This window comes from Calonectris borealis, chromosome 3, assembly GCF_964195595.1.
Source record: "Calonectris borealis chromosome 3, bCalBor7.hap1.2, whole genome shotgun sequence".
Taxonomy (NCBI): domain Eukaryota; kingdom Metazoa; phylum Chordata; class Aves; order Procellariiformes; family Procellariidae; genus Calonectris; species Calonectris borealis.
In genome coordinates, this window is record NC_134314.1 from 103139667 (window position 1) to 103159886 (window position 20220).

Below are 20220 nucleotides of genomic sequence, written 5' to 3' on the forward strand. Positions count from 1 at the left end.
GCTTCCTTCTGCCAGCCTCACTTGACTGTTGGACAATGGGGGCAGTTCCTACAGGTTTCTCTTTAGCTAAAATGACTTCTTAATAAGATGTATCATTTGTAATAGATAAGGGTATCACTTTATAAAAACATTCTTCTTCAGGAAGTAATAAAACACTTGCTCAGTTTAAGGTCTGTCCTCAAATGTTTTTGCTGGATGGGTGTTATACTCATGTGGCTTTATTCCACTGAATCATCCCCAGGGAGAGTAGAAATGAGGGATGGTGGGGAAAGAGGTTTGGAAACTGTAATAAACACTAAATCAAAAAGGCAGGACTTTGTATGCAACCCAGGCCACAATAGCATCAATGGCTCCCACAGGGCCAGGATTCCTCCTGCATTTACAATCGAAGGACAAAGCCTAATAATCTTGCCCTAGCTTTGCATACTTCAGCAACTTTCCTCAGCTGTTTGCAAACCTCTCAGTTCACCAGCGTCTGATGTACGGCAGATGTCTCCCAGAGCTGCTGAGCACCCACACTATCATCCTTCTGACATCACCCAGGGCTGAAACATAACAGACTTGTCAGCGGGGGGAAATGCTCAGCATTTATCTGGAGCTTTTAGTAAGACAGTTCTTATTGGGATATATTTTGCCGAAAAGGACAGATTTCTTTGGGAATTGCCTGTCCTTCACAGATGCTTTAAGGGAGGTGAAAGAAAAATTTACTGATAATCTCAAGGACAAGTTCTCAAGTTATTCCTCAAAGGTTGATCATTAAGAGCTGTAGCATTGATATGACTTGAAACTCTGACTCAGAGATTCTCACATCAAAGACTCCTGCCTAAACTGTGTAGTGTCTTCTTGAAATCTAGTCAGCAGTGATGGAAAGGTTTCAGGTTGTGGGGAAGCCATCTCGTTCCCCAGTACCTTAGCCCTGCAGTCTGGCTATCCCCTGGCTGCCAGTGTCTTCTGGCAAGAGCAGCCACAATCACTCAGGTCAAGGTATTGGGAATGTTTCAGAAGTAGATAAATAAAACATTAATGAGGATGAATATGAGAGAAAATCAAGAAGTAATACACTGTAAAGAGATGACCCTAAAACAACAACTGAAGGGGTCAATGGACTTTTTATTATGATATTTGGCCCAAATTTTGCAAAAAAAATATAACTCACAGAGGAAGAAGTGACTGTGAAACGGGTCCTAAATAAGAATTCTCATTTATTGCAAAAGCAATTACATGGAAATCCTTTGCTTTTAACAATGCTGAATTAGGGTTAATGTTTCTACCATTCCAGACAAATGACAATGAAACCCCAAGTAGCTGTAAATAAACTTCTGTTGTTTAAACAGGCAGTCTCATTCCCATGCCAAAGGAGGATTAGCTCAAACAAAATAAAAAAAGGGGAAAAGATATCAAATATTATCATTTGATACCTCCTCAGTAATCTATATAAAATTACCTAAAATTATTCTTCCTCTTTTTTGAAGAAGTAACCACTTCCTAAAGCAAATAAGCAAGAGTGACACTAATCTGAGCGACCTCAATGAGAAAGCAGAGCACCGAGTGCATATAGAGACAGTCTCACCCTGTTAATTCAGAGTGAACTTCCTCTCCTGTGAAGGGAGGAAGTCAGGCTACTGGGCTGTCAATCAGAAGGCTGATATTAAATTAATTAATGAAATTAGAAGGGTAGATGTTGCCACGGAGAGATTTCCAGTTTACCTAGTGGTCTGCGTTGGTGTGTTGTGAAGGACCCAATAGTTGTGCAAAGACAATATATCAGCATGGGTTTGCTTCTACTAGCTACATGCTTAAAAACAAACCAAAAACCTCACAGCCAGGTAATGCAAGTCCTGAGTTTCCTTAGAATAACTCCCAGGTTGAGGAATGTCTAGTATTCTTTTCATGCATTTATTCTTATTTATTATTTACTAAGGTCAGGAAGGGACCTGCCTGGTAATCAGGGGTCTTAAAAGTGTTGTTGCATGTGGTTAGGGACATGCGGTGCTGAGGCTGCGTACACGGCAGGTCTCTCAGCATTGCTGAGGCTGAAACAGGACAGAATGATTTACAGCATGATAGTTGCCCTGGCATTAAAGAAGTGAGCAGCTACCGTTCTTCCAGGCCGAGTCACCAGCGAGAATGAGCCTGTAAATGGGGGAAGAGGCTAATTGTTTTGTGTTTGGTTACTAAAAAGAAGACAATTCTGTGTTTGCATACGATGAATCTTTACCATCGTAAAGATTTGATTTTATTGACTGTTTTTTTTGTTGGTGCTTCTGATTTTCTGTAAGAGAACAATTGGTGATTTTACTGTAGGATCACTAAAAGATATTTATTCACAGCCTGGTACTGTGGGATACTGGATTAGGACTAAAGCTGACAGTGTCTTTGGTAATACATGTTTGTATGATAATAACAATAATAAATCCATGCAAAACACACACAGTTTTTCTCCAACTTTGTACAAATGCCAATTGGTTACATATAGTATATCTTTACATGTCTGCTAATAACTCCAAAGATATGAAGAGTTAAATAGTATTATTCAGCATGTACAGATCTCAAAGTGCTTCACCACAGCATAATAATTTCTTCAATCCCACTTTATAATGGTGATTTTTTTTCTTTTTTGAGAAAGTTGGCTGTTTGCCCAAGCTCAGGTTGTGGAGGAGCAGCTTGGTAAGGGGTGCAGGGGCACGACCTGGAGCAAGCCTTTAGAAACAACTCCTGTTTCCGACAGGAAGATTTGCATGCAACCGAGGCAATGAGACAGATATGGCAGGCCACTGGCAAACACTGCACATCATTGTAATAATGCTGCTTAGAATCGACCTCTGTACCAAGTGCTATTTCACTTCCAGAAAGTGGCTTTGAAGATGGAATCTAAACTGTAAAAAAAAAGAATTAAAAAAGCAAGTGATCATTAGAACATCTGGTCAATTTGAGCCAGCTCTAGGATTTTATGTACGAAGTTACTGCAGAGCCAGATTTGAAAACAAAACTCATGGTTACTACCTGGCACAAAGCCAAGGCTGAGTTCCCTGGCTGGACTTTGCCATTCAGTTGAGCTCATTCCCTGGAGCACAAGCAGAGGACCACGCTTCCAAGGCCGTGATTAACTCACCACTTCTTGCCAACACTTAACTGTCTGCTTTGCACCCACAGCCATGCCAGCAGCAAGTGCAAATTAGCAGCAGTTACAAGATGAGTCTGCCATGGATTCTTTTAGCCAGAACGTGAGATGGCAAAATGAAACAGGGAAGGAGGTTAAAAACATGCACAAGTGAAAACTCTGGTTATTCATACACAAATTCCGTTCCGAGCCTCTGAAACAAGGTTTCCAGGGCTCTGCCCAGAGAAATTCCCTCAACTTAAGCAATGCAGGATCTAGTTTTCAGTCCTTTACTTAATACCAATAACTAGAAAATACAGTTTCATGCCCTTTCCCCTTTTGATAATACATGGAGCTCTACTGAATGTGGTTTTGCACAGAGGTGAGGTCCCCCTGTAGCTGCCAGTTTCATCCTGAGACCTCAAGCTCTGAGGCAGGAATTTGAGGCTTTGAAGAAGAGTGGGAAACAGAGCAGGGAATTTTACTCATTGCATCTTACACAGAGATTTAGGGACACATTCTTGTTTGCTCACCTGTATTCATCCCACTGCTGATCGGTGCCCATCACATTGCTGAAGTTGACTGAATTAAAATTAGTGAAAAATGGTCTTAGACCTGATGAGAGTAAGGCCCCAGCCTGCCTTACAGGCAGCCGGATCCCTTTGAGTGCATCACACAGCAGCAGTTCTCTGGTCACACTTGTCCCTCTAGAAACCGGCACAATGGTGAGAAGATTTTCCTAGCTTTCAGTTCACTTGGGGAGAAATATTTAAAATGTGCCCTAAAGGTAAGTCTGTAATAGTTGTCATAAAAATATGTTATTTTTCCAATCAGCTGAATACTTCCTTGATGATATCATTTTCTTTAATGCTAATGCTTCCTCCTGCTTTTAGTTGCAACCACAAAGTACTTATAATCCAGTACAAGCTAATTACGTGGATCATTGCCATAGGAGGTATTTGCTTCACCTCCCAGGAAATCATTATCTGTCATGATCCGCCATTTGCCCTGATGGCTTTGTTTATGTTATCATCCAGGTCTCAGAAAGTCCATATTATCTTTCCCTAGTGGCATCTAAAGATTGATTAGTAGTAGTCAGAAAAGACTTTACATGGCAATTAGCACTCAAGTCAGTCAGTGACTTTAACACTTGCATTTGTCAGGAAGGATTTTCCAAACTTCCTGGATGACCTAAATAGCCATCTAGCTCTGGGGTCACCGGAGTATTCCCTGATGGTCTAGGAAGAGCTGAGAGGTCAGGTAGGTAATATTGCTTCTATTTGCAATTGGATGATAAAATGCATTATAAGCAGAAAAAAATGCATTCCCTGTTCCCTAATACTACAACTCCGGAGAGGCCTGTGTGATCCCCAAGCTTGCCAGAGGGCTATTGATGTGAATTCTTGTCAAGGGAAGTCCAATTTGGTAGAAGCCAAGATCGAGAGCTCTACCTGAAGTGGCTTGTCTTCACTTCTGTTGAGGAAGATGGATCGTTTGTTCCTGCTGTGCCTTTGGCAATGCTCTTCCTCCCCGAATAGCAAACAAGTGTAAGTATTTACAAATGTCTAGTATGTCTAATGCTAATGAAGTTGAAGTCCAGCCAAGGGTTCACTGAATCTGAAGGAAAGCTTGTCATTGGCTTTACTGGGCTTCTGTTGTGTCCTTGGGACTTCGACTGACACAAACGTGCAAAAATTTGTATTATGCATTAGCTTGCTTCTGCTGACCTTACAAGAGCAGGACCTGCTAAAAGAGCTGATTAAACAGTAAAAAAGTATTTAGCAGCTATCTTTGCAAATAAAAAAGTTTTTCAGATTAGTATGAACAACGGGAAAAAAATTACTAGCTCTAGCCAAGTATTCAAGCACCTGCTGAGTAACTGCCATATTCCTTGTAAATCTGCATGTTGCGTTAATTTTACCACAAAAAACTACATATGAAAATTGATAGTGGAAGCTGCATCACTGGTTATTACTCGCTGCATGTCACATCCAAGTCAGAGTTTCAGTTGTCAAGGAAGTAGACATAATGCATTGAGACCAATAATATATTCACAGTAGAGAACAATGCAGCAATAACTGGGCCCATAAATTACCTCTGCTCAAACCAGGTAGCCCAGCAACAAGCATCATCCATCAGTCAAAATTAAACCAGTCAAAAATGAAAGTTAATTAACCAAAAGTTTTCATAAACATGTTATTTTTTCTTACCCAGAAAGAGCCTACATCATTGAAAAATAAGACTATCTGGAGCTAGCTAATTCTAGGTATCTCTGTAGCCTTTCTTTTCCGTTTATATCATAAAACTCTGGCATGAGTCCATTTTGTAGAATACCAAGGATTTTTTTCCAACAAAGCTTCATCCATTCATAGCAGCTGAGCCTCAGAAGCGCACTTTGCCTTCAAAATAATATGTCAGATAAAGGCGCTCTTGCCTCTGGTATAGTAACTTCTCAGCATTGCTGATCTGGCTGAAAGCAAGATTAAATGGAAAAGCAGTATAACAATATGTGGCATTATGCTATCAGTCTGTGGAGCTTTTTAAAGTTGTAAAGATTAATATTTAACTTGCAGCTAACTTTTAAGGTAAATATATAAATAAAACCCACTTCTAATACCTGATGTGGATTATACTGTATGTAGCCTTAATTAGGCCAAAGTCTTCCACGCTGCTGAAATCCTATTAAGCAGGCTCCCAGGACAGGCTTCGGCTTCTACGCCCGATACACCAACTTTATAGATATTAGGATTCCTCTGGTTTCACACAAATTACACAAGGGAAGAATAAGACAAAGACACGGCCCAAAGGCTGTCACTGTACCATTACTGGCTCCAACTGTATTTTGGACTATGAATGCTAGAAGCATTGCTTACCGGGAAATGGACTTCATCTTTATCAGCATAGCAAGAGGTACACAGAGGGGCTAGGGTGACGAGCAGCATAAGTGAGGAGCAATCTCTCTTTTTTGGATGAAGACGAGTAATAGCAGGGAGCTTCTGCTCTGCACTGTTTCTTGTACCTGCGGGAAACTGCAGGAGATAGATTGATTCTTGCAGTGAGCGCCTGTGAACCAGCCTGTGCCACTATTAGGACCAGATTGCTTCCTCCTGGGTTACTCACCGACAGTAAAGGCAAAAATGTGAAATTCCCTATGATAAAGTATTTTGTAATTGTTCCAGAGGGATTTCTCTCTCCACGTGTTCAATGATATACTAGAGATTAAATGACCTATTGATATTTATGTTTAGGAAGAAGCTTGATGGGCCAGTATATTTAAGCCTGATTTCCTTTAAGCATTTTACCTGCCCGGCTCGCCAGCACTTTCACACTGTTTAAGCACTGTAGTCGCATGGAACAGCCTGGTGAACTGGCTGCAGAGGGGACAGTTGACTGGGCTAATCATTAAATAAATTACTTTGGTAACTCACCACTATTTTCCCAGTAAATTCCGTTCCCTAGTACATGTACAGCTGCCCAAAGTTGGAGACCAAAGTGGTTGTGCCACTGCTGCCAAGAATCTGCCCAAAGTGCAGAAGACCTGTACAGGATCCCAGTGCTGTCTCTGAGCTCCCCCCTGTCACCAGCCTGGTAGAGGTGGGAACCTAAGGCCCAGGACAGGATCTTGATTAAGGTCACACACGAAGGCTGAAAATCAGGGATCTAGTCCACATTTTTCAAAGATGATGCAACTTCCCCTCCAATCTATCCTGGAGCTAAATTATGTTCTATGCATATAAAACTTCTTTAACTTCAGAGGTAATTTCTAGATGTCATTTGTGTGCCCACAACTATACATATTATTAAAATTCCTGATACTGATATTAAACATTAATAAACCTTCAACGGTGTACACCATTATTATCATCCTGTAAGGCTTAAGCTGTACTATATACATATGTACAATTTACGTTCACTTTTAAAGTATACTCATCAGCATGATGGCAATGTTTTGCAAGCACTCTGTAAGCAGTCACTATTCCCATAAATGGTCTATTTATTTTCTTGGATATATTTGAAAATTACATCCTGAATGCGATTCCAATGCTACACACGTGCTCTGGGAAAAACAATTATCCCTTTGTAGGAAAACGTGAATTTCAGGATTCCAAAGCAAAAGTCCTGAGAGAGAATGAAGACCATCTCCAGGATGCCTTCCGCTATGTTTGACACATACTGGTAGGAAGTCCTTATTTCGAAAACCTCAAGAGACACTGCATTTATCATATTAAAGTGATAATACTTCAAGAAGACATTGTGAGTAAAGCAGCTTAAACAGCTCAATGCTACAGCTGTAACTTAAGCTGTTCTCATTTATTACTGCCATTGTGATTGACAGAGTTTGCACTCTGCGTAGCATTTCTTATTCATAATACTGTAATTGTTAACTAAGACTTTCATTCAACTATTTTTATGAAACATGCATAAAAGATGCAAAATGGCAAATCAAAGATAATTACAATTAATTGCACCAGCAAGTACTAAAGCATCTGAAGCCTAAGAAAATCAGCATCTTGCAGCAACACACTTATGATTTTCTGAAACAAAACAGGTAAAAATATATTTAAATCAGATCTTAAATTTTGTATGAATGTATCAATAGACTAAAGGAAATTCCCAACAATTACAGGGCGACAGTGCCATCTCGAGGTCAGTAGAGAACTAAAGGAAGAGGAAAGCTGCAGGTGCATCCCCCGCCCCCACCTTCCTGGGCCGCTCCACCATCTCAGGGACTCCCGTTAAACCTTGGCCTTGGTGTAATGAGTCAGGCGGTGAAGCGTCCCTGGACCGTATCAGGAACTCCTGCAACAGCTGAGCTTGGGGAATGTACCGGTCGTACCAGAAACTTCCGCTGCCTGGCCCAGGTGGGGGACGAGAGCAGGGATAAGTGTCATCCCCCGATAACCCTTGTCTGAGTCGTAGCTCAAGTGGAACGATACCATTGTTACTGAAACCTTGAGAGTTTTAACGGATTACTAAAGTCAATCATCTTGCAACCCTACAAACAGCGGTCCTAAGTGAGGCCCTTGGAGCTCTCCTGGACCGCAGCGGGCTGCACTCAGCATCTCCCTCTGACTGGGACGCCTCTCAGAGCTCGCAAACGCCAGAGTTTGTGATATTCGGAGGACCGTCGCCAACTGACAATGGGGCCTGGGCTGAAACACTCCTCGAGGCTCAACCCCTCGCCCATTGAGAAATGCCGAGACATTTGACATGAACATTTCACTGGACTCGAGGGGAATTTTTAACAGGTATACCTTTGTACGTTTATATATATTTCTGTCTGTGTGTGTGTGTGAACGGATTTAGATAACTGATAGTATGCATAACCTGTAATTAAGTCACTGTTGTGATTGTAGTAGACTCTACTAATTTACTTTGTAGATGTTGAATTGTCAATGATTAAATGCTGCTAAAATCTTGTGATCCACCTTAAAATTGTGAATGAACCTTAGACTGCTGCTAAACACATATAATCCCTTAGATAAACCATTGACCAAGTCTGGGATTAGGAGTGGATCCAGCCACACCTAGACTCGATCAGGAGTTTAGAAAGCAAGGGGGTCTACTCTGAATCTCGTGACTCAACGGGAGGGTCTCCCTAACCCTTTTCATCTTCGCTCTCTCTATAAATCATTTCAACGATTTTCCTTTGTATACTCAATCCATGTAGCAAGTGATAGAGTGACCCTTGCCATAGAACTCTGTTAAGTCAGGCTTTTATAAATTTCTATTAAAATCACTTTCTGCTAATACCTTTGACGGTGATTCTTTAAGCGGCCTCTAAACCACTCATTCGCGACAAGGTATTGCTCTGAAGGTATTCTACTTTTAAATGCAGAAATTATTCGTTCCATCTATATGTTCTGAGAAAAAAAAGAAAAAAAATACTCTCAAGCCATTTTCTGAGTTTGGTCTTGTTAAAAGCAAAGCATTTGCAACCACCAGCCTTTTCACAATAAAGTCTTTCCTGAATCATTAATTACTAACTTATTTTCTTGGTTGCTTGGTTTCCTCCTTTCACTAATTGGTACCTGCATTTTGTGGATGACAAAGCATACAACAAAATTCTTGCATCCTACATATTTTTTTAGATTAGAGTAACACTACTACATATTCTACCTTTTGCTAGTTTATGGGCTATACAATAAAGATCCACATGAAGGCCAGTAGAACTGCATTGCAGATCTTCTGGTTGAGGCACAGAACAGAAAAATCTGAACATACAAAGATGGTGAGAAAGCAGGGATTCACCCTCCAAACATGTGTGAGAATCTTAAATATGTAAGAATGCAGCAGGAAAGGTGCACCGATCCGTATGGCACAGCTACTTTGGCTGTGCATACCTGTCAGACACTTCCGACCACACCTAGCGCTGGGTAGTTTTAGACTAGCAAACCAAATGGTCGTATTCTAATTCTTTTAACCAAAGGCTGTGGTGAAAACAGTAACCACTATGCAAGCAAATATAGTAAGCTCTGCTGGGTGGTTAAGAATCTGCTAGAGCAGAACTATTGTTTGGTGACACAAGTACTTGTCTGTCAGCAAATACATCAAATAAATTTGACGTTTCAACTAAGATTCTCTTTTTTGGAGTAAAAACCATCTAGAATACCTCCTTAGATAATATTCATGGCTCAATAAGGAAACAAATCTTTTGAAAATTAGCTGTTTTCTAAGAATGTATGTTTTATGGCGTTTCAACCCAGAGATAGAAAATCTTTATATAAAATATATGTCAGACATTACAGTTCCAAAGGGTTTTTTTAAATTAATGAGTCTGAGTTAGTTCATGAAACTTACACCACCTTAAGCGAGCAACTCCTACTCTGGCAGAGAATTGCGAAGGGAAAGATGGAGATACCTCATAAGCTTCAAGAAAATAAGGATTCGCTATTCAAAGAACAATTGCCCCTCCCCAAACAGAGGTGCTAATACCCTGGATGGTTTCTTGTCCAGGACAGCAGTCTCGGAGGATCAGTTTATAACACAGTTTCAAAATAAACCAAAGAAGGTGTTATTTCATATGCTATGCCCTGAAGGAGGCCTTTCAGGAGCTGATGGACAAGCCATTCAGCTGCCCAGGCAGAAAAAAACTATAAAACTCATCAATTACGCTAAGCTGACCCATCCCACTCATTAGTCATAGACATTAAACTAAAAGTAGCCTGCTTTGACAGGTCTAGTTAGAAGAGATAGCATAAAATCTCTTTTTGCTCTTTTGATAGTTAAAAAGTATTTACAAGCACAGACAAAAAGCCAGTTTTTCCATATATACAAAATATTGATACTTCTTTTATCAAGTACGTGTATTACATATAGCATCATTTTAACCTACAGATTGTGAACCTCTGTATGTTTTTCATCTGAAACGTTTTTCATACCAGATTTTAAAAAATCTGTTTTACAATATTCATTCTTTATATTTTCAGAAGAGTAATGTATGGTAAACATAAGGAGGACCAAAATATTTTTTTCTTTAATAATACAATTCATTCAGCTTGTTTGATTTGGTACCAAAACTACCTGTTTTCATACTATAATCTCTTATGCCCTTATCACTAACCACCTATCATCGACTAAGAGTTTGTATAACAACTATTAAAATATATTTTCAGTAGGTTCCAGCTTAAAAGCGGGAGGCACAAGTATCTTCCCATACATTTAATCAACTCTAAAAAGTTAAATACTGTACACCTATGTTACAGTTTCAGCGCATGCCCAAGATTTGTCTGCTCTTTAGTTGATAGTTTTTTTCCAGTTCAGACAGTGCTTGAGCCCGTAGATTTGCAGCATATAGACGTTTTTTGAGATCAGAGCATTTCCCTTTGGAAAGGGCATAGTTTTCCAAATCAACAGGAGGCACAGCATTCGCTTCACTTCCATCAAAGTGTACTTTCTTCTTGGTTGTAGAAAAGGGGAGTAGGAGTGCGTCATCTTAAAAAATCAAAAAATAAGCACTGAATTAGCGCATCTTTCAGCATTTATTGCTTAGCTTATGTCTTTTAACCCTGTTACCCATTTTGCTAACTACCTACGGCTTTAAGTAATCTAATTAAATGCAACAATTCTTTTCCATTTTTGGAGGAAAAATTGAAAACAAGGCTTTTAAATAATTGTGGTAAAACGATATATGCCATTGTAGTTTCTAGGGTGTATCTCCCAACACCTAAGGAAATATTAGTTGACATAAAGAGAAAAGACATGGAGTTTCCTCTGAAGGACACGACAGTAACATAATCCAGTCCCAAAGGGAAATGGAGAATTAAGTTCTCAGCTACCGAAAAACCTTCTCTTTCCTTCATAGCGTGGGCAGACCCAACGTGTCCAGTCGTCTTTCTACATTACCCGCATTGTTGCAACTCTATCCTTGTACCAATGGGGTACCAGCTAGGCTCTGATTTGATGAATAATGAGTTTAGGTGCATTAACAATTAGCAAGTTACTTTCACTGCAACCTCCAGGACAGGAATTTTCATAGTACAGCTATGCTTTAGCTGTATAGAACTGCCACAATCAAAAGGCAGTTAGGTCTGGTTTTAATAACTTAGGGTACAAAGACTACTATCAAAAGATATGAAAACAGCCGAGTTGTCTCTCATAAGAGCCAACTTCACAAGACTCAACTGAGGAAAAAAAAATTAGACCTTACCAAAGGTCTAACTATCCTAATTGTAACTTTGCTGAAGCCTCCATTTTCAATTCATTAGGCTAAAGCAAGGATGCAATAAGCACAGAAAAGTGAGAAGCACCAAGCTGAAGGGACTAGTGAATGTTTCAGCATTTTGTAGTTTCATATCAGTAAGCTATATCTGTTTTAACATTAAATCCTTCCCTAAGAATCAGAAAATCCCTGCAAAAATAGGATAGTGTCTAGGACACTGTCCTAGAAACCAGGATTTTTGGTATTCCATTTTACTGTGAAGTGTACCACACAACAGGCTTTGAGGAGAAATTAGGGATCTACGACGTGCGAGATGCAATCCCGTTGCGAAAAAGACAGTCATATTCGAGTAACTGAAGCAATCTTGGTAACATATTGGAGAAACACTTAGTCCATTCATGTCAGTACAGGGAGAATTTTAGAAATAGTATTACAAGAGTATCATGGAATGAATTTGAAGACTAGCAAACATTGTGAGAAATGTTTAATCAAGTGATCTACAGATATTGCAAGATTTGGTCACTCTTGTAATAACTATATTCACATTTCTGCATTGTCTGTCTTGAGGTATTAACTACTCAAAGTGGTTTTGCCCATCTTCAAAAATTAATACCCCTGTTAAGATCAAAATGTCATGTAAAGGGGTGGGAGATGCAGAAGAGAAAGCAGCAAATGCTGAAGCTCATTTACCTTCAGTCGTCCAGTGCTAGAGGCAATATCAGAAAGCCCAAGGCAAGTTTATTCTTAATTTTATATTCTTTAATGTATCAAAGTCAGACAAGATATTGAGAGACAGGTAGAACTCTCAAAATTGACAGAAATGTTAGAAATAGCTTGAATACCACTAACTTCTAGTGGCATTTTACTTGTGTTCTTTCCTGCTGCAAAAGGCACATCTTGAAAAAAATGCAACTTCAGTTTTATTTGTATTAGAGGCAGTGACATGCCTATCTTGCTTTATCTGAGCAAAACTAAATGAAGAGATTTTTGCTACATGTCAAAGGGTGTTCACGTTTCTTTGTTCTAGAGTACTACTTTGGACCCAGCCATTTAATATTCCACCAATATTTCAAAATGCATTTAGATACTTGAATTATTTTTACTATTAAAGATGGGTGCAATGAACAGATGATACTACCTCTTATGATAGTGAGGACTGAACAATCAAGGCCAAAGTGAGGCTCAAATACTTATGGGGTAGTAACTACTGTAAAACAGATTGGACCACAGGTAGCCAGGAAGTATTATAGCACATTTTCAAAGCTGTTTTATTTCTAGTGAGTTAAACTGGAGTATGATAATAGGAGTTTGTATTCTTCAGAGCTTATATGATGCACCAATCACAGCTGGGTCACTTGCAACAAATATTATTTCCCACCTTGAATTTTTTGAAGTTGAACTAAAGTTGAAGTGATTAGCCATGTGCAATTTTATTAAAATTAACTAAATCAAATGCCTATAAAAAGACATCCATAAGTAAAATAAGTACAGCTCTGAGAAAGTTTGGGTTACAAGTCAGCACTTCCATTAGCTTACTGCAAGAACCTAATTTTCAAAACAGCACAAGACTGCAGTGCTGACCATGGTCACTCATACTCATGGCTGAGCATCATTCATTAAGTCTTTTTGCAAAGTAGAAAATCAAGAGTCTCTTCCCAACCATTCAAAAATAATTGGGGTTTGTATTGCTACAGTGGGACTAGGTACAGCACGCTGAGCATCAGGGGCATTCTTCTGGTCATACCAGCCTACATTTATCAGTGCAAGTGGCTTCTTGCGTATTTTCATACCTGGACCATCTGCACAAGCTAATGTCCTCTGCTGTTTGTAGAGATTGTAGCTCTTCATCAAGTTTTCAGCTCTGTTTTGAAAAGAGAAGTTTAAGCTTTTTGTTGTAAGATTGTAGAGTTTCTAATCTAGGCAATTATAGGTTAGTAAGATACCTAGCAAGTTTGTCTTCTGCCAGTCTCTCTCGAACACAGAGTTCCCGTTCTCTCTCTGGAAGTGGAAATATGGTAGTACACAGTGTTAAAATGTAATGTTGAAGTTAAAGTGATTGCGCGTGATGGGTTTTCTTGCAGAAAAAAAACAGCAGTAATAGCCTGTCAGATGTACCCGTATTTCTGCTTCTATGGCTCTAAACAAAGCAAGATAACTGCTGTGTAGATACACTTTTATCATTGCACTGATAAAGCACTGGACAAGTACTCTGAAATACCAGGCATGCTTCCCCCCACCCCAAACTCTGCCGTATCTGCAACAATGAGGCTACGCAGCTTTCTATTCTGCACATTAACTCATGGCACGCATGATACCAGATCTAAATAAATATTTAGTCATAGCTGAATTATAGTATCTGGTATCTAAACACCCTGCTTACAGCAGCGGCAGCTATTATTCAGGCTCAGAAAACAATATATATGGTTAAAATCTGTATTACAGAGCCTACTGCTCAAAGAGGTATTTTACGTGGACAGGGAATCCCAACACCTGAGGACCAGCCGTCTATACAGTTTCACAGGCAAGCTACCTGTATGGTGCAGCTTCTATAAAAGCAGTTGACAGTTTACTCAAGTATATTTTGCTCCAACATCAGGCTCACCTTAGGTGACACATTAGTATAGCCAATGTTAACTTACACAGAGTAGGTGAAAAGCAGCCTCCACTGCACAGTGCAGAACAATATAGTCAGACCCTATTTTTCTGTATACTTTCCTAATTGCCACTCATGTTTAATAATCTTCCCAAACCAGACTTCTATATCCAAACTGCCAATTATATCTTAGTAACTTAAAACAAGAACTAGTATAGATGAGTAAGACCAAGTTTTAGTAGCAAAGAATTCTAGTAGTGAAGGCAGGAGTAAGATATCCTAGGGCATTAAAATGAGGGTTTTGAAAACTGTCTACCTTTCCTTCCTCCCACTTATTCTTTTGAATCAGAATCCCATTGCCACCCCCTTCCCGAAAAGTGGAATATCATACGCTCCAAACGTTGCTCTCTCTCTTTAATGGCTTGTTCTCGCTCCTGTAATTGTTGTTCCTTCCGTTTCAGTTCATTCACTGCAGCATCCGAATGCTGCAGCCTTTCTGGCTCCCATGATCTCCAGCCTCTTTTATCAGAATTTTGACTTTGTTCTTCTGTCACCAAGTCTGCTATCAAGGGGTGCTGCAGAATATCTTCAACAGAAGGTCGGCAATAATCCTAAAGGAAAGACATTACCAACAGCTTCCATCTGTAACCAAGAAACACTAAGGCCAGGGATTCCCAAGTAAGACCCACCTCAGGTGGAAACCAGCTGAGGTGCTATACAGTGAAGGGTAAGTTGGAGAAAAATGGAGTTAGGAAGGGGTAGTGCAACCAGGTGACAAAAGCTGAGGGAGGAGGCTGTTACCAGCCTTCAGCTCCAGAAGCTGCAAGTCTGGCTCTCCTAGCCCAGGCACCTACTCCTTTCAGAACCAGAATGGGGTGGTGAGCCCAGAAGGGCAATTGTCAGCAGGTTCTGGAGCCAACACTCTGCATCTCTACCTGTCACTTGGTTCCTGAAGGATCCATACCTGTTGGAGACTAGGGTTCTTGTTACAGCTTTGTTGTCCCATGCAGTACTCTTCTCAATGTCCCCATGCCAGCCATGGGCTGTGAGCTATACATTAGCCATATAAAGCAAAATCCAAAATGAAGACAAAATAACCCCTTCCAAATTCCAAACACACTGAAACCATTTTAACCTTGAAGTTATAAGACCTCGTTAAGCATGTTGTTAGGAAATTCTGTATAAGCCAATATTGAGACAGCCTTTTTGCATCCTCTGAACCTGGCGTAACAACACTTGAGCTGCTGCCTTTGTTTAATGGACTCAAAGCACATTTCCTCCCTCCTTCCCCTACAAGTGATATTGCCAGCGACAAGGTGATAGCAACCACTACTTCAGATCAGTTTGTTTCATAATTGAGAAGGAAAACTAGTATTTCAGTACGAGTTCAAATTATAGGTGGAAGAATTAGTAATTGATTCTTACCTTTACATTCAGCATCTCTTTGAGAAGTTCATTCAACTGCTCTGAGTAACGATATGGTATTCGTCTGAACTTCCCTTCCCTTATTTTTTCTGCCAATTCCTTTTGGTTGTAAGCTCTAAATGGAGGCCTGAAGAAGAACATTTTTCTTGGATTCTTTCACTAGTTTTACAGGATTTTTCATTAAAAAAAAGTATCAGACTAAGAAAAAAAAGCTGCAGTCAAAGGCTTGTTTTGACTGCCTAATGGCAAGACCAATATAGAAATTAAAATCTAGGACCAGTCTCTAAAACCTTTAAGCTTTCATCTATACAAAATTTAATCATAGATGCATTAACAGCTGTTTCCACATTCATTACGACACTACTATACTTACGAGAGAGCACATAATTCATATAGGAGACATCCTAGAGACCAGATGTCAGATTTTTCATTGTATGACATGTGGCTCATTTGTTCCTAAAGAAAGAGAACAATCTTAAGTTTATTAACTAAGACATTGTTCTACTATTGCAGGATAATCAGCTACCTGATCAGTTCAAACCTGAATTAAGCCATTTCTTACTGGGGTTACTTTTAAGATTCTGTCTTAATTAACCTTCACAGCTACTCCTACTAGCAGGATTTTAACAAGTTATGGAGTACTACACTGTAGAAGACTGAAGTGTTGCATCGATCTTCAGTTGATACAACTCCATATTTCAGTCAACATTAATCTTTCCCACACAAAATGCACTGTATCAGGGAAATAACTCATTCTTGCTTACTTCCACTAGAAATTAAAATCCTACCATCAAGAGATAATTTAATAAGCTCTTTACCTTAACATTATGAAGGTCTAGCTTCCCTGTTCCTTTTCAGGAACAGGATACTCCAATATAAATACCTTATATCTCATATTCCAAGAACATATCAGAACTTATACAGTGAAGAACAACCTTAATTAGAAGGCAGCGATGGTGTGAGGAAGAAAGGAGATGAAAATAGCTGCAAAATAACCTTGTTTCTAGAACATATACACTCTATGAAAAAAGTAATCTGCATTTAAGACTAGTAACTCTTAAAACCTCCCAAACGTTCATGGACTCTGAGACCAACACTGCAGAAAACAGATCTCGGCAGGACAAGAGGGAAGATGAGGCACAGAAGGGAGGTCTTACTGGAGACATATAATATGGAGTTCCAACAAATGTTTTGGCAAAGCTAGTGTCATGGTGCAATATTCTAGCCAGTCCAAAATCTCCAAGTTTCACATTCTGCTTGCCATCCAGAAAGACATTTGCTGGTTTTAGGTCACGATGCACAGTGACTGCACCATCACTCCGTCTGTGACACTCCTTCAAGGCCAATGTCAATTGAGTCAATACTCGGAGAACAAAGCTTTCTTCCAAGTAATGCCTGAAAGATGAACACATTGTTTAACAAAGGTATTCTCTGAGCATACATCAGTTTAAGCAGTTGCTGCCAGTCTTAGTTCTGTAACTTTTTTAATACTACTGCGATAAAACATCACTGAATCAACCCCACTACCTTTATAGAAAGCTAACAGCAACAGGCACCTACATACGCGATTTTAAAAATGGAAGTTTAAAAAAATCACTCCAAATATGTTGGAAGACATCTAGACTTTTGTTGCAGAATCCCCGTAATATTCCCTTCCTCCCCTAAAAAGTCTAAAAAATATGTAGCATTTCCATTATCTATAACAGAAACATCAATTTAATGCTTTTGTGATGAGATCTGCCCCTTTGATCACTTACGATAACAGTATATAGTCAGCTGTTTCTGAAACTGTTATGAGCAACATACAACAACAGAGCCAAGACAGGACTGATTTTTAATGTAACCCTCCTAAAATGAAAATACCGGTATGTTTGGGGGCAGCTGCAGTACCATTTTAGACTATTCTCACAAAGCAACACATGTGGTGTCATGTACTTATTTAACCTAAGAATGTGAAAACTGGTATTATACTTAAGAAGTAAGCTGCTAAGTCCAAGATTAGACCAAGGTGAAGTCTTATCAACATGGCATCTCCACAAGCTTTATATGCAGGCACATAAAGTAGTTTTTAACATAATGTTCAGAATCACTTTTCCCTTTCATGTATTTTGGTGTTGGTGTTCTAACAAAAAATACAAGTGGTTTTACTGATGGGCAAGCCAGAAGAACCCACAGATTAAGCTACCTCTCTGCAAGAGCTGTTTTATGTTTTCAACACCATGCATAGCATTGCACCCAGAAACCCTTCAACAGCTTCTGCCTCATAAGAGAGCTCAGTTGTTTTTTTTTTTTTACTACTTGGACATAAACATCCAATCAGTTTGTGCATTCATTAGCACAGTTCCCAAAAGTGTTGTAATTTTTGCACAACCCTTTCACATTTCAGAAAAGTTGTTGGGTCCAAAGGATGAGACCCGAAGCTATTCAGAAGTTATTTAGAAGAGATACGTTTCACTTGGAGCTTTTTCTTTTGATTGCCCAAGATACTTTATGCTAGATACTCCAAAATTGCCACAAACAGATTTCACATGCCTTTCTTTTGTGCACCTTGCAATTAAGCTAGCCAGGTCACCCCCGTCACAGTACTCCATCACTATGTACAGGGTTGTGCTGCTTCTGTCGATGATCCGATCATAATACCGGACAATATTCGGATGTCTCAGCTCACGAAGCAAATTCACTTCCGAAACAAGCATTTGTTTCTCTGCCTCTGTCATCGAGCCATAGTCAAGCTCCTTCCATACCAAGATCTAGGGAGGAAAAAAAAAAACACCTTAGGGAGCGACTTAGACACAAGCCAGAGCTCTGCAGGGAGAAAAGGGGCTTTCAAAGCCACTCGCTTATCTCGGAGAGCCGCCAGCACCCAACTGAAACCGACAGCAACGCAACGCTACGAGGAGGCACGACTAACGGAGCAGTGCCTCAGCCCCCACCGCAGCTGCTGCTACCGCCACCGCCGCCGCCTCACCTTGCCGTCGGCCTTGCGGCGCACCTTGCGGCACTTGCCGTAGGAACCGGCGCCGATGGTGAGCAGCACCTCGTAGTCGTCGGGGCGGCCGGGCATGGCGACGCAACTGCCACAAACTCCCACGGGACCTGGCCCGGCACCCGCGCTGTTTAAACGCACCGCCCCTCCCTCCCATTGGCCGGGCTTCGCAGCCCCGCCCACGAGCCCCGCCTTCCCATTGGCTACGCCGCCGTAAACAGCGACTGCCAGGTGACGGCCGTTACATCGGCCGGGCGGCGGCCTCAGGGAGCCATCGCGAGAGCTGGGGTGCGCTACCTCCCGCCTCGCCGCGCGCCGCTGCCTGCTCACCGCCGGCCGTGGGCTCCGGGGGACGCCCTGCGGGCGGGCGGTGACCCGCGGGGCTGCTTCCCCGGTGGGCAGGGCACTGCAGCGGGGGCCACCCCGGAGACGGGTGGCCCCCTTCCCGGGCGATTTCCCAGAGCGAGGCGGGCAGCGAGTGTCCGTCTTTCCCCGCAGACCGGGTGAGGCACTAGGCGGCCTCTCGGGGTTCCGCCAGCTCGACGGGTTTTGGTTGCCCTTCGTTCAGGTATTCTGAGGAGAACAAGCTCTGAAATCACCAGCAAGCGAACCCTCGGGGTTCCCCTCTTAACTACAGCGCGGGGTGGTCACCGCCCCGAGCCTCCCAGCAGCAGACCTACGTTAGGGCTGTCCCTGTCCCCCCCCTCGCCAGCTCCGTGTCGGCGCCGCTCGAAAAGGGGGCGGCCGGCACATGGCGGGTTGGGTAAACCATCATGCGTGTAGGTACAAATAAGTAACCTACTCGTAGCTCCTCAGGAAGAGACATTTTTTCCAGTAAAAATAGCAATAAATTATCTCCTTTCCTGAAATACTTATGTCTATTGAACAGATACCGGTAGAAAATTGGAAAATCTTAACAGATTTTTTTAATACTGAGGAGCGTTTAAAAAAACTCAAGCTATTTAAAATAATAGAATTTTTTTCTGGAAAATTGTCCTTTAATGAGGAAAATTCCTCATGATTCTTCAAGAAATTATTAATTAAAAACTCTGAAAGTCATGGCAGCTTTACTGTTACACCATACATGAACACCTGTGTTATACCATATGCAAACACCTTTTGAAAATACACCAAATAATGTAATGGCTTAAAATGTGAATTTAAAAACAGGAATGCATGGGTCCGTATCCAAAAGTTGATCCAGTAATTATTATGGTTACATTAAATGACACTAAATAACACATATTACAATATACTAAATAACATCATTACAGAAATTTTAAGAAGTGTGTACTGTATTTTCTAGCATCATTTAGGATAATTCTGTAGTGATATCAGTGCAGTTCTGGATTCAATTTAATCTCTCTCCATGTGGAAGTGGCTATGACTGAAACAAGAACTCCTAGTTCTTCAGCAAAGAATTCTAACATGCTTGTGTAATGCCTGAATCAGGT

At 40.7% G+C, this 20220-nt stretch overlaps 1 protein-coding gene across 2 annotated transcripts; it reads right to left on the bottom strand.

Moving 5' to 3' along the window:
• Window positions 1-10368: 10368 nt before the first annotated feature.
• On the bottom strand, window positions 10369-19656 carry NEK2 (NIMA related kinase 2). Of its 2 annotated transcripts, none has more exons than XM_075148160.1 (9): window positions 18749-19656; window positions 18313-18530; window positions 16938-17175; window positions 16154-16236; window positions 15781-15907; window positions 14747-14966; window positions 13706-13760; window positions 13553-13623; window positions 10369-11035 (listed from the first exon to the last, which is right to left on the bottom strand). In XM_075148160.1, exons 1-9 carry the CDS (start codon window positions 18842-18844, stop codon window positions 10809-10811), a joined length of 1335 nt encoding a protein of 444 aa, XP_075004261.1. In that variant the 5' UTR covers window positions 18845-19656; the 3' UTR covers window positions 10369-10808. The 2 variants fall into 2 exon arrangements, with proteins under 2 accessions (XP_075004261.1, XP_075004262.1); XM_075148161.1 differs by having other exon boundaries at window positions 10565-11035; window positions 18328-18530; window positions 18749-18902.
• Between the last annotated feature and the right edge of the window lie 564 nt (window positions 19657-20220).